At 47.9% G+C, this 14,320-nt stretch overlaps 1 protein-coding gene across 2 annotated transcripts in view; it reads right to left on the bottom strand.

Moving 5' to 3' along the window:
• Positions 1-1,128: 1,128 nt before the first annotated feature.
• Positions 1,129-14,320, bottom strand: part of SPSB1 (splA/ryanodine receptor domain and SOCS box containing 1) — a 38,235-nt gene continuing 25,043 nt past the window's right edge. The window contains exons 1-3 of one of the 2 annotated variants that reach the window (XM_084300302.1): positions 9,387-9,991; positions 7,486-8,314; positions 1,129-3,259 (exon numbers count right to left, since the gene is read on the bottom strand). In XM_084300302.1, the coding sequence (XP_084156428.1) occupies positions 3,132-3,259; positions 7,486-8,179 (822 nt within the window). In that variant the 5' untranslated portion in view covers positions 8,180-8,314; positions 9,387-9,991 and the 3' untranslated portion in view covers positions 1,129-3,131. Of the gene's footprint in view, positions 3,260-7,485; positions 8,315-9,386; positions 9,992-14,320 lie in introns of those variants that run through there. The other variant, XM_084300301.1, reaches the window with a different exon arrangement.

Genomic DNA, 14,320 nt, shown 5'->3' on the forward strand with positions numbered 1-14,320 from the left:
TAGGCATACCTCTGAGCTTCGGTTGAGCCTCACATTTTGTAGTGTTTATGTGAACTGATGAAGCGATTTGCTTTCCACGCACGAGGCAGTAGCTGCAGGAAAGACAGAAGTACATGGACAGGAGGCAGAAGTAAAGCCTCTGTCTTAACTGGCAAGAGCACTTGGTCACTTTGGGGAGTCTTAACCTACCTGCTGATAGCATTTGAGAGCACTGCTGTATTGCAGAGGTGGGAGGCAGAGTAGACTGAAGGCATTACACCAGCAAGCAAGGATGTCTCTACTCCACAAGACAATCCACATCTCCTCACAGCCCAGGAATGAAGCATCTTGTGGAAACAGAGCTTTCAAAACCACAGCAGGAGGTAGGGAGTGACTGAAAAGCCCCATTCAATGACTTGAGCTAAATCAAGCTGGTGATTGAGTTGTCCAGAACACATCGAAATCAGACATTTCTCCAAGCACCTGTGATGTAGAAACAAATCCCACCACTCAGCCCCTCCTGTGGTTAGCGCACTGTGCTATGGCCAGGGGTTCCTTTAGCCCCCAACATTTCATTTTGCTTTCTTCTGTCTGTCACCTCTCTGCCTAAGGAAAAGTTAGGTGCGTCAGGTGCCAACACGAAGTGGCAGTTTTCACAAGACACTTTTCTGGAAGAAAAAAAAAAAAGGTTTGTCTACTGTAATCTAGGAGATGCTTGCAAGCCTCCCCAGCATCAAGTTTGGAAAGATAGGTAGAGTCCTGGTCTTTTGAATCTACTTGAACAAACAGTAGTATAGTGTAACAAGTTGTATATAACAAGTTGGAGGAGTTGTAAGTCAAGGCAGCTTTAGCTTCCTCGTTTGAGACTTCACAGCTTTCATTCAGCTCTACCAGGAATAGCTATCTTTAGGCATGAATAGCAGATGTATAAAATCACAGGTTCCGACAACCTACCGATAGCTGCAGCTTGCCCTCCACCTACACACAGCTCTTAGATGCCAGCTTTGAATTCTTATTCTTCAAAGCAAGGTCCCACCAGCCCTTGCTTTACCTTCTTGGGTTGAGTTCTTGGAAGGACGCTCAGCCTCCAGGCAGAAGCTCGATATGGAAAATTCTGATCATCTCACGCAAATAAAACCCAGCATCAGGCAATATTTAATAAAGTTTATTAGGTTACCAAGTATTATCTACAGCCATAAAATAGGAAGTGAGAGTTTAAAACTGTACAAAATGTACTGGGGAAGTGAGAAGAGATGGAGACAAGGGAGCATGAAGAGCGTTAGAAGTGAGGAGAACACAGGCTTCCCTGGAGTTATGGAAGACACTGGTTCAAGTCGAAGGCAACCAAGTAGGGCTCCATACACACTATTTTTTTGTGCAATTTGTGTCCCACCCTGTAACAGAAACTAGTACAAACCTCTATGTTAAAAAAATCATACAATATTAGATTAAAAAAGAAAGGGGCACATCATACCCCACCCAGTCTTGGCACCAATTCTGTGCTTCAAAAAATATACTATGTAAGTAGTTTATTTTTAAAAAGGTACCCTACAGCAGCTGTTTAAAACATGTTCTTATACATACACCACAAATATATATATTAACATTTTCAACAACTAAACTCATTTGTACCTACACAGAACTGAAGGAATAACTCAAGAGCAAAAAAAAAAAACAACAAAGAAAAAACCAACCACACAAACATTTTTTCAAGACAAAGAAATGTGCAAAATAACCCCAGAAAGGCAGCATAGTAACCTGTGGAGAGGTCAAGAGAGCAGCTCCTGCTAGTAAAGGAGTGTCATCCTCTTTACTTGGCTACTGAGGCAAGAATCTATTTGGGATGTGCTGATTTTGCCTGAATTGCTTGTCCTGTTTATTGCAGTTCTCCCCTGCCAACCCCCCAGCTCCGGAGAGGTTTATTTTCTTGCTGTGCTTGAAGATCACCCCGTTGGGCTCTGGTAAGTCTCTCAAGTTACATCCTGCAGCAACCACCTTCTGGATTTCTGGTCTGCTTATGGCACTTCTGCAGCTACACTGCCACCGCCTTCCCTGGGACAGCTTTCCATCCCCCCCAAGCAACAGACAACTATTCAGCTGCATAGCTAAATGGAGATTATGCTGATGGTCTATGGCAGAACAAAGCCTGGTTTGGGTGACTAAGCAGCTTCAAGAAGAGAATTCCCTGGAAGAGCCCTTAGAGAATTAAATGTTTCTCTGAAACCTTAACATGGAACAGACTATGCAGAAAGCAGACCTAAGATGACAGGACCTACAGCTGGGTGACAAGTCTGAGGACATCCAGCCTGTCTCACCAGGGACTTTATTGCAGAAGTTTGTCCCTTCTCTGTCCCTACATCAGCAAGAAACCCTTCAGTCCCAGACTAAAACCTACAGTTTTAAGTCAAGAGGAAGAGGGCAGATGAAGACATGGGGTGACTGCTCAGTCAACTGAGTCACACCCACTAAGAGGAGGCAGGACAGGAGAACTGAGAGTGATGGTGATAAACAAGAAAGCAAGGTTTACTGTCTATGAAACGTGGCAAGAAGTCCTAGCAGAGAGACAGACATCAGCAACGTAACTGCCTCCTCCAATTTAAGTGTCCTGGTGGAAGGGTTCTTGGTTTTGGTGTTTCAGGGTTTGGGTTTTTTTGGTTTTAAAAACTCAGCAATGAATTCCTCTTGGTATTCCAGACTCTCCCCAACTCTGCTGGCCACCCCATGCCTTTCCATTCTTAGCACCTGGTCTTAAGATGTCCACTCCTAGTGCCTCCCCTTCCCCTAAACTATGTTCTTCCCTTCAGCTGGTACAGGAGGGCTCACTCCCAGGCTCTACAACCCAAAGGATGCAGGACAGCCTTTTATCAGGAGAAGCAGGGAGGAACAGAGCTTCTAAAAGTGTTCCTTTATTATTTTTGTTTTTAAAGTGTGCAGGGGAAGTGACTTCCAAAGAACAAGAGCACTCGGTTCTGAAACAAGGACTACTCGAGAGCTTGCCAGTAAGGGCACACGGAGGCTGTATCAGTGACTGAAGTACTTTGGCCAAGGAGTTCCAACAGTAGCGATGACACAAGGGTGGCAAACCCATCTCCCGGTGGGTCAGCTCCAGATATTTTGCCTTGGTTCCAACTCTCAGTCCCGGAACATGAAGGTCATTGGTAGAGCAGGTAACTCTTGAGGGAGGCTGGCAGTGGCAGCGCAGGGATCTCATTCAGTCTTTCCTTGCCCAGAGCAAGCCTCACAGCTCGCCGACACAAGTCCATCAGAGGCAGTGGTTCAGCTGGAAAGAGAGAGACCCAAGACGTTAACATCCCAAGCCACAAGCTACACATTCATCTTGTTTGTTCTAGAAATCCCCCAGAAAAGATTGAGCAAGAAAAGTGGATGCCTGGCTTGGTCACAAAACCCAAACCATTCAGCATCCACAAGTCAGCAGCTTCAGCTAAAATACATGGGAAGGACACAACATTTCTGTGGAAGTTACTTAAGAAGTTGTGTATGAAGTAAGAGAGACTAAAATCCCTAAAAGATGTTTCTTCCCTGCAACAACACTGAAGTCAGAACACGTCTCCTAGCTTATGCCTCTCGCTGCACTATCCAAAAACCTTTGGAAGAGGTTTATTGAAGTAAAAGACAGCAGCAGAGAGTTCGATAGCATCATACGGTATGGACACCCAGGAAGTACTCTGATTTGTTTTTATCCACTAGAAGCAGAACTGTCACCCCTTTCATTTCTGCCCCTATTTCTCATGAAAAAAAGCAAAGCCACCTGTCAAAGCTTTGCGTCGCTACTTGTATTGTGACATTTCCCATCAGAGGATTTCTCCCTACATCATAAACCTGGGAAAAATACACATCTTCTGTTACTATTTCTGCACCTTGTACTTACAAACCCTGAACAAGATAATGCTAGTTTTTTCAGGCAAGGCATACGGGGACCTTGGATGCTGAACGGTCAATCACAGGGGACTGAGGTCAAAGCCAGAGCAAACACATCCCAGCTGCACAGGGGGAACACGGATTAGTTTCTCAGCTCCTGTTGCTGAGTCTGTCCCAGCTCACCTGCACAACCTGTTCCTCTGCCCCAAAGAGATGCTAAAACAAAGGCATCCCAAATTCAGTAGGTAAGCAGACATCCTTCTAATAACCTGGATGCTCAGCACACACCATTGGAAAGCTTTCTTTAGAGACATCTCAGGCTGGACACAGACACCTAAAAACATCCCCAAAAATAGAAAAGCTTGGCTGAGAAGCTGCAGTTTTCAGGAACTCTGCTAGATGCCAACAGCTCTAGCTTCCACTGCTACAAGCCAAATTAATCTGATTGTTCATACAGCTGTTTTAAACAGCTGAGAGACTGGGAAAGCTTAATTTCTAAGCACGATCGTGTTACTGTATTTCTTACCAGAAGCCTCCCCATCAATAGGTGGACACAAATCCCTTCCTTCCCAGTTCAGAGATAACAGTTAACATTGAAAAGCTCAGACTGAACAGATCAATCATCTCTGCTCGGGCCACTCCTGATTCTACTTTGGAAAAAGTAACAGTCCATGTAAAAAAACATCCCTAACGAGAAGCAGAGAAAGCAGTTTATCTATTTTTTTGGCAAAAGGGCTGGGAAGGAGAGGTTGTTAGCTGAAGAGACTTGGTAACAGTCAGGAATTGCAGTCTAATTGGTCTGTCTCCTCCTCAAGTTAGCAGCCAGAGCTGAACTAATGCCTCATTTCCCCCCCATCAGTCCCTGCTAAGCATCCCAAGCTATTACCTGCTGCAGGGGAAGCCGCAGGGGAATGTTTTTCTAGCACTAGAACTTCAGAGAACTGCTTTGAGCATCGTTACTGAGGCATCACACCCCTAAGTACACCTCTTCCAGCCCCAGCGCTGCCCTTCTTGCTGCTCGTGACCCACTTCAGGATCCACGCTGCCTCTCCTGCGGGGTCCAGTCTCTGTACAGCAGGACTGCACGTCCCAGCTCTGGCTGCGATACGACTGGAGAAACCTATTACTGGCAGCACTCCTCTGGCACTTCCCAAGGTAGCTTAAACAAAAATTTGTACCCTCTCTGGGGTACAAGCGCGCTGTATTCCAAGTCTGTCCCAACTCCCCTTGCTCCATATGGAGACAGCTTGGGCAGAGCTATCGTCTAGCCAGAGGACGAGGGGCCTGGGCTTCCAAAGCCTCCAGCATTAACATAATGTATTCTGATTTAATGGCCTTAAAAGCAGAGAGGATCTTCTTCCCACAGAGCAGAACTTTGTCCTCAGCTGTTCTGCCCTGATAACCCGCTCTCACCAAAGACGGAGCAGAAGAGAAAGCACACACATCTGACCTCCTTCCATTCACAAGCACTACAATCACTGGACACAGTGCTGCTATTGAATGCTCAGAAGGGGTTAGAGCCAGACACCTTCTTTCTGTCCGTGCCAAAATAGCGTCCTGTCATTCCTGGCCTCGTGCCCGTGATTCACTCCTATGCTGAGAGCACACTACAACCCAATCCAATACAGGAGGTGGCTGTTTCCCTGCTAAGAGCAGTTCTGTGCAGACAGCTCCACAGACTCGCTGGCTCTGAAGGGAGCTGCAAGCCTTGGCTTTGACCCTTCCAAAAACCTGGTTGCTGGAGCTGCTGCCATCCTATAAGCTGTTGGGGCAGGATAAGCTCGGTTCTTCTCTGTTGGTGAGAAAACACTTTGCCAAAAAGCTCTCACTTCAAAAGATTTTGATTCTCTGGGGGTTATTCAGCCGTTCCTGCTGAGCTCATCTGCTAAAAAGCTGATGGGAAGAAGGCTGACTATAGGAAAAACCAGAAGAGTAGTTTATGAAAGGAATACACCTATGCTGAGCGCTAAGCTTGTGCCTCAACAGACACTAAAGGGCTTGCCAGCTGCAAAGAAAATGGTGACACTACTGGCTGAGTAACACCACTTTAGGGACAGTCCCCAACTTATTTTTTCTGAGCTAAGCCTTCCCTTGAAAAGGATCAATTATGTTGTGGCTCATGATAGAAATAGGTTATGAGGCAACAGTCTCAGTGGATGGGTCAGCTGCTTTGCAAAGAATTTAGTCACTCCATGACAGAACAAGCTGAACACCCAGACCATCCAATCTGCCTTGTTTTTCAGCAAGTTTGGAGACTCAAGAGCTGAAGAATTCGCCAACTCCATTTTTGAATGGGAGGCAGCACAGCAGTCGTTCTGCAGGCTTTCACCTGGGTCCAGCATGTCCCAAGCTTTATGAATACACTGGGAAGTCCCTGTTGGATGCAGGTGTTGGCTTCCACAAAGTCAAGCAGGACTTCTCTAACCTAAAGAAGTTTCCCCAGAAGTGTCACTGGTTACCTATGAACCAAGTGAAGAAGAGAGGAGTTTCCCAGAGGTGCTTCAGCAGCAGGAGATGCTCTCTGGCCCTTTCTCTCTGCTCTGAGCAGCACGCCTTGCTTTGTGCCCACACAGCAGGTCTGCAAGCATTGGTATAGGTACCTCTGCCTTGCCAAATTGAGGTGTATTTCTCAAGTCACTTGTGGATCATACCCCTATCCCCTCACAAGGCTCTCCTGGTTGTTTGACAGCTCGGTTTTCATGTGCCAGTGCTGCTTTCCATACCTCATGTCACCAGTGCCAGGGGTTGACACCTGGTCCAGCCTCATAACAAACACGTTCTAAGCACAAATAAAAGCCCAGTATGCTACAGCCTTTGGGCAGACACTGTTCTGGAATGAAGGGGAAACACTACCCTTTTCATATCAATATTGCCAAATTTATTTCAGTAACAACATAAATCCAGATATTAATCCACTTCCTTCACCTCTCTCCTCCACCCTACCCAGAGGACTGAGTCACAGTCTGGCCCAGTGGGAACCTCTGACTAGGAGAGATAAGACTTTAGCACATTTGGACAGCCAAACTTATTACTAAGCTTAGCTAGGGATTGAGGGCCCTATTAGTAAAAGACCTGGCATGCAAGTTGGGCTGGCTGCAACGTCCAGCCCTGCACTGAAAATCAGCACAGCCTGCCCTGGAAGAAACAAAGCAAGCTACTTTCCTCAGAGATGGGACATTCCTGCAGTGCCTGATGAAGGGACTTGTTAAAATCCCCTGCAGGAAGGAGTGGGAAGAGCTGTCCCTGTCTGAGGAAAGGGGAAAGTGATTGCCCCTCAGGGACTGCTCCTTGCAAAAAGGCACCAGGATTGCACTGCAAAGAACAGCTGTCCAGAAAGGCCGTTCCTGCTGGGACCTTGGTAGCACTGCAGGAAGGTTTGTCATCACTCCAGACAAACTGGCACCTCCTTCTCCCACTGTATCACCTCCCCAAACTTCACGTGCTCCCTGCAGCACCTTATTAACAACACGTCACCAGCCAGACAAGCTGTTTCAATTGCCACTAAGGATTCGGAGATTTCTCTAAACCCCACTGCTGCCATGAAGTCCTCACCTCTTCAGGAAAGAGAAAACCCTTCAGGATGGTGTACTAAACCCACACATAAGTGGCACACAGAGCTATACTCACGGTCGAGTCCGTTCAAGTAGCGCATCCGAATTTCACAGTGTCCCCACACTGCGCTCACCACTGGGTACAGCTTTTTCCCCTTGAGTCCCCGAAAGGCAACACCCATGTACTGCCCATCCACAATGAAGCTCAGCGTCCCATCGTCCATGTCCAGAACCACCAGGAAGGAATCCGGCACGATGAAAGTTTCATCTGGCTCTAGGAAGGCAGGGTAGGTTTTACTGGGCTGGTTCTTGCCGTCGTGGTACAGTCTGTTGCGCCCGAGGTCCCATCCCCATGACTCGTGGTTGTTTCCTACGAGCGTGGTGTACCCTACAGAGTGCAGGGGGGCGTCTGCTGTTGCTACCCCTACCACGGCGTGCGTGCCCCGCTGCCGCATTGCCCAGGTGATCTGCCACACGTGCAGTCCTCGCGTGTAGCCGACTTTGCCTCTGATAGCGTCTGTGCTCTGAGCCACCGGATGCCGGTGAAATATCAGCTTGTCATCCTCCTTCACGAATACATTCAGCGAGCGGTCGTCGTTGTTCCATGAATGCAGTAGCTGGACTTCGTACGACACCGGAGGCATGTCCAGCAGCAAGTCCAGACGCGTGGGTTTGCTGTAGTCGAGCCCCTGCAGCTCCTGTTTCAAAGGCCTGTACACCGGGTCCCTCATATCCACAGTCTTTATCCCACCTGTGACCTTCTGACCCATCGTGCCTTCTGGTTTTGCCTACTCGTAGGCTCCCAAAGCAAGCTCATCAATTTGCCCGGCTGCTTCTGCTGTCATTCAGCCCTACAGGAAATGTTGCTTGGAGACCTTGTCGAGATGTACGCTAGTCAGTATTGCCTAATGGATGGAAAGAAAAACAAGAGACAAGTTAAACATTACCACATACAGCCTTGTATGCAACATTTACAGAGCAGTTTCAATCCATTTATCTTGACAATTCATCCTTCCTTTCCACCAGCACGGGGAATGCATGCCACCAATGCAGCATGCCCTGCATAGCAGAGAGAGCATATAGATCAAACAGACAGGTACTGAGCCTGTCCCCTTCAGAGAGGCACTCAAATTCCTCCTCTTGTCTAAAGAAGGTGTGGATTTGGCCATAGCTCGCCTCTTTACAAGGCACTGTTCCACCTTGAGAGCTGGTCCGTGGTCAGACTGACCCCAGCTGTCCTTTGCCTTGAATCATGGACAACATGCAAGCCAGGCTGGATAAACTGAGAACAGTTTCTTCTACACAGAAGACCCAGCACAGAGTAATAATGCCTGAGATTTCAATGCTCCAGCACTACCTTTGCCCAGCCTACGAGCTCTACTTGATGCCACAAGACCAGGCTGAGCAGGACGTCCACCCAGAGAAGGCCCAGGCTGATCACTGGTGTTCATTTCTCCAGCTCCTTCCACCCACCTTGGGGTTCTCCAGCCAAGGCCATCTGTACAGCTATCCACCGAGAAGCCAAAACACACAAGGCATTTTTAATACCCAAAAAGAGTCCAAACACCTCCAGGGTTCAAAACAGCTCACTCACAAACACGCTAGGTGAACACTCGGTGTTCTCCTCGCTGGTACTCGAGTGCTTCCTCCACAGGGCTCCCCGATCAGGCATGAGATGAGGAAGCCTGAACTGCAGCCTTTTTTTGGCAGACAGCTGTAGGAGTTCTTGGAGAACCCCCTTCAATGCAAGCATCCCCTGCAGTAAAGGCCGCATACCACAGAGACACGCACACACGGGGATTGCCTGGTGGCATTATCCAGCCATAAATAGTTTGCTTCCCTCAACACTTAAACAGCTCCAAGAGAGAAATATAAAAAAAACAGCCCTGAACACGAGCCATCTGCCCCCAGCAGCGATCAAGCAAGGTAGGAAGCAGGCAGTAAGATGAAAGCTGCTCCATCTGGAGCCTTACAAACCTTCCCCGATCAGCTGGCAGCCAGCAGCCATCCACACAGGCTTCAGGACATAGCTCAGCCCCGGCTCCAGCTCTGGAAAGTACCTTCAAGGCCCGATTGTGCAAGTCCAGGACAGCAGATAAAGCTGCTGGGTTCAGCCTCAGGCGACACCCGTTGGCACCACGGGGCTGCAGGGGATCGCCGCCGTCAGGAGAGCAGCTACACCTCCCAGATGGCTCGGCTCAAGCGAGCAGCTGGGGCAGCTCCTCTTCTCCAAGAGGGGAAAAAAAAATAAAAAAAAATCCCCAGCTTCAGATGCAGAGTCCAGGGGGAGGAGCGAGATTCTTCTCCGTTTAGCAGTTTTCCTTCCAGATTTCAGAGAAGCCTCTGAAAAGTTGAAGCCAGCTTGCCCGAGGAGACGAGCTTGCTGCGCGCGCCTCTCCTCCAGCCCTGCATCCACCGAAGTGGCTCTGCTCTCGCTCAGCAACACAAACAACCCTCTGTGAGGCAGCTGCCAAACTGGGGGCAGCTATTAGGAGAATTAAAAGTGGGAGGGGAGTGAACTGGCTTTCTAAGAAAAAAAGTGTTATTTTAACATTTCCTGAAGTGAGGCAATCAGTCGGGGCTCCTGCCAGCTACAGTCACAACACTTACTCACAACCAGGACCTCATCTGGCGTAGAAAAGGAGCATGAATCAGGTCTGGTTTAAAAATCAGGTTACTGGACATTAGCAGCAAGGCTTCAGCTAGAAGGTGACAGGGAAGGTTCGTGTATGTCCTGGGTTATGGATCGATTCACCAGCTTCCCTACAGCTTACTCCTACCCCAGGATATGCCATGGAAAGCTCAGCTGAAATCTGGTAGTTCTTAAAGATGACTCCTTCTCTTGCCCCCTTTTTTTGTTTGTTAAGTGCAGAAGGGAAAAATCCTTGACATTCTTTAAGAGTCACATCCCAATGCACATTAGTAAGCAGCAGGATGGCCATTTCCTAACCATTTAGGGACCTCGGACGTATGGCACTGAAGGACAGAAGGCTCATTAAGCAAATACCATTTAAATGAGATTCAATCACGTTACGAGCTGACAAGATGACTGAAAAGCGTGTATGTTAAGCACATACCATCCGCAGCATCAAAACAAATCCCCTGTTATTTAAGCCAGAGAGTCAACAGCTGAGAAGCAAGAAGCCACACAACAAATTGAGCAATGGCACAGTGACCGGGTGCCAGCACACCCTGGCACAATACCTCCAAGGGCACAGCCTCCCTCCTCTGTGAGCCTGTAACATCAAACCAAGGGATCCCAAGCTGTTACAGGCACAAGCTGAGCTGCTGGTGTAAAAGCACCGGCACTGTCACAACATCACAAGTCATGCAAACTCACCCAGGGAGCTGCGTGGTAATACTTAAACTCAGCACATGTATCACAAGGAATTATTTGGGAGAAACTGCTGTTAAATCCTCAAGTCCCCACTCTCCCATCTTCAAAGCCTCATGCCTGAGATATAAAACTGAGGGCTTCAGCACTCCCAGGTCCGACACCAGCTCTGTTAGGATGAGATTTCTCCAGTTGCTCCAGCAGGAGCCTTCCCGTTCCTGGGAGATGCCCATTAATGCTGGCTGGAAAGTTGGATTTTAAGAAGTCTCAGTGCAAGTCACTCGCTCAGGCTGGGAGTAGGACCATGGGGCTGCTGAGCCTGAGCTGCGTTGCTCTGCAGAGAGCCCCAGATGAGCTACCTGGCATTCCCCAGCCTTATGGCACACGGACAAGGGCTGTCAACGAGGCACTGGCTGCAGCGCACTTGGAAGCCTGGAGGCCAGTTCAGCTGTTGGAACATTGATTAGGATAAAGGAACAAAACATTGGCAGGAGGGAGAGCGGCAGATTTCCTGAGAGCTGTGCAGGACATGTGAGAACACTGCAGAGGAAGCAACAACCAAAACAAAGCAGCCTGCCAGACTGCAGGAGCACCGCTGCAGACTGTTCTCAAGTGCAGTGCTTGGGAGAAGCAGGAACACAGCTCTGCACTCCCATTAGCAAAACAATGCCTCCTTCATTATAAGTTTTTCCTCCTGCCAAAGTTAGCCTTTATCATGTTTTTCTAGAGGCTTTTTCTTCTCCTTTTCTCCACCAGAAAGGGAATCACCACAGTTCAGGACAGGGACTTCTGAAGCACTTTTGGTAGGATACTGTCTCCACAAGGAGAGCAGCCTTTCCTCTACACAAGCACCAGTTGCCACTTGCCTTAGTTTTGCCTCTTTCCCCAGGCAGACTAATACCATAAGATGAAGCCAGAATAAACAGAAATAAAGGGGAAAAAAGATTGCAACAAGAGGGTCAATTAGACCAAGAGCAGGTCAGATACCAAGCACTGTATGCCAAGATTCAGGCGCAACGTGGCTGGTTATTAGGGCAAGGCAGTGATTTCAGCTCACAGCTGGCTCCACCGTCCCTTGCCTGGTCTAAAACTGCAGAGCAGCACCTCGCCCTACAGTCAGGGGGTACAATTATGCCCCTTTTAAGAAAGTAAGAAAGCTTTGCCATGCACAAGACAATACAGGCACTTTCCCTTCAGCAGGAGTGAGAAGTTTACCCTCCTGAACTAACAAATTAATGCTCTGGAAAGCTTTATGAGATGCAGACAGCCATAAATGAAGGGATATGCTATGGAGCCAGCTCCTCCAAAACCCTTGAGCAGTTAGAGGCTTGAGTACAAGTGGTAGAAGTGCTTTCACCTATTGCATCAACAGCTCAGGCTTGCTGGAATACTGCTCTGCTTTATAAACATAACGCTCCATTTTGCTCCCATGCTATTTTCAGTTTTTATTGGTTATCTTCAAGACTTAAAAGCTTCAGAACAAAGTCTTAGAGCAAAATGCTCACTGCCATTTTCAGGGAGTTGGATCTCCCCTCAATTTAACTGTTCAGAGCAAGGAGATTTGCCACGCTGGAAAGAAATGCCAGCCTTCAAAATCACTGCCTGCTGGAAATAGATCAAGGTAGGAGATAGCAAAGGCATTTCAATGGATGGTGTCAAAGTTCCAGCTGCTAAATGGAAGACGACAACTTTTTTTTTTTTTTTTTACAAGGCTTTGCAAAGAAAAGAACGTGCACAGCAGTCAGAGCAGAGCTGGTTTCCAACTTCTATTTAGGCAAATCATCTGCCTGTCACAGACCTCTCCTGCAACAGTCACTATGATTTAGTTCAGCACCATGCTGTGTACAACAGAGCAGGACCATCCTGTGCCCACGGCCCCTTCAGCTCATGATTAACCCAAGCAGGCTGATGCCACGCAGACAGCAGCCTCCACTACCCCCCAGCAGGGTATTTTGTTTCCTGGTGTGAATCAAGTAGCTAGAATTTGGTTTCAGTCACTTCCCTCCTGTCACCCAGAACCTGGGGAACATCAGGCTAAGCAGTGCCTTGGTTCACACAGAGAGGTTTGAAAAGTCACCCAAATCTAAACCACTGTCTATCATTCCAAGACAACTCACCTCACACTTACCTATGCCAGCATTCAGACCCATTCACCTGATCTGAGCACACGAATGCAGTCCCAGCTATCAATGCAGCATACGCAAGCCAGAGAACTCACCCAAGGAGCCCTCATTGTTTCATCTGAAGCCAGAGAGCTGTTCCCACTCAAGTTTCTTCACACAGCAGGAGGTTGTGTCAGGTAGCTCCGTCTCAAAGTGACAGAGGAATTTTAACAGGCTGCTGTATGGATTTTCAACACCATTTGGAAGCAGCTTGCACAGCAGTGAAAGCCCTCAACATCCCAGTCATGTCTCCACACAAGGCAAAGAATATGCAGTAGCCATAGAGAAAGTCACTGCTGGTCCCTTTAGCATCCCCCCGAGCCAGCTCCTGAGCTGCCAGAGCCTCTGCACAGCACGGATGGCTCAACCCAAACTGCAAAGGGCAGCGAGTTCTAGGGGCAGCCTATCCAAAACAATGAAAAGCACAGAACACTTACTGGAAAATGCATGCAGTTGTTTAAGCACCTGCGGGGCACTCAGCCACTGAAAACAGATGTTTTCATTAGGTCAAGTACTGGCAAGTCATTCTCCCTCAGTTACGAGCTTTACCAGAAGGAAGGACCAGGAGCACTTCAGTCAGTTGCAAAAAGTTTTGTTAATGTGACTGCAAAAAACGCAGCTCCTCACGGCTCTTCCCTTGCTCTGCAGCTCAACACCCCCAGCACACCTGTCTGGAGCAGTGGTTACACCACTACATGAAAGCCCTGGAACCCCTTGATCTCCCATCCACTTTTACTTCAAGCCTATTTCTTCCAGTTTACTGTGGCTTATGTTTTCCCTCATAGTTATACGACTACTTCTGTAGATAAGAGTCCAAGCCTTTAAACACAGACAGCGGACTCTGCAGACAGTGAATCGAAGCCCTGCCCTACAGATTTCCAGTCTGGGAAACCTCAGGGTAACGACAGAAAATGTTCTGCTCTATCATTTACTTGCTTACTCCTTTGGAAAGATGAACTAAAGGACACAGCTCTAGTAAATGAGACCACAGAAAAAGCACGTGTACTTTTGCTTAGGTTTCCATGCTTTTAATAGAAGCCCATTAAGTAAACTTGGTGCATTTTCTTGGGCTGAACATTCATCCCACAAGCTAGTGGATAAAGAAGCTAAACTGATAGGGGCTGCACTGCTGCTACTTTTATTTGTTGGCTGGCAGCAGCTTACCTGGAGAATTCGCAAGGTGATCCCAGGTACCTGACATGCTGGCTTTGTACTCAATCCCCAGAGGCCCTTCACACAGAGCTATCCCCTTTCTTTGATAGGAACTTTAGAATTTGCTTTCTAGACTCTGCCTCAGCATGAGTTTCTCCTCACTTTTAAGAGCTGACCCGTTGTTCACGCAAGCCTTCTGCTTTTTTGCTCAGTTTTACAAAGAATGAACATTGATGCTACAAAACCATCCTAAAAGCATGGGT

Source organism: Netta rufina (genome assembly GCF_964035555.1).
Source record: "Netta rufina genome assembly, chromosome: 22".
Classification (NCBI taxonomy): Eukaryota; Metazoa; Chordata; class Aves; order Anseriformes; family Anatidae; genus Netta; species Netta rufina.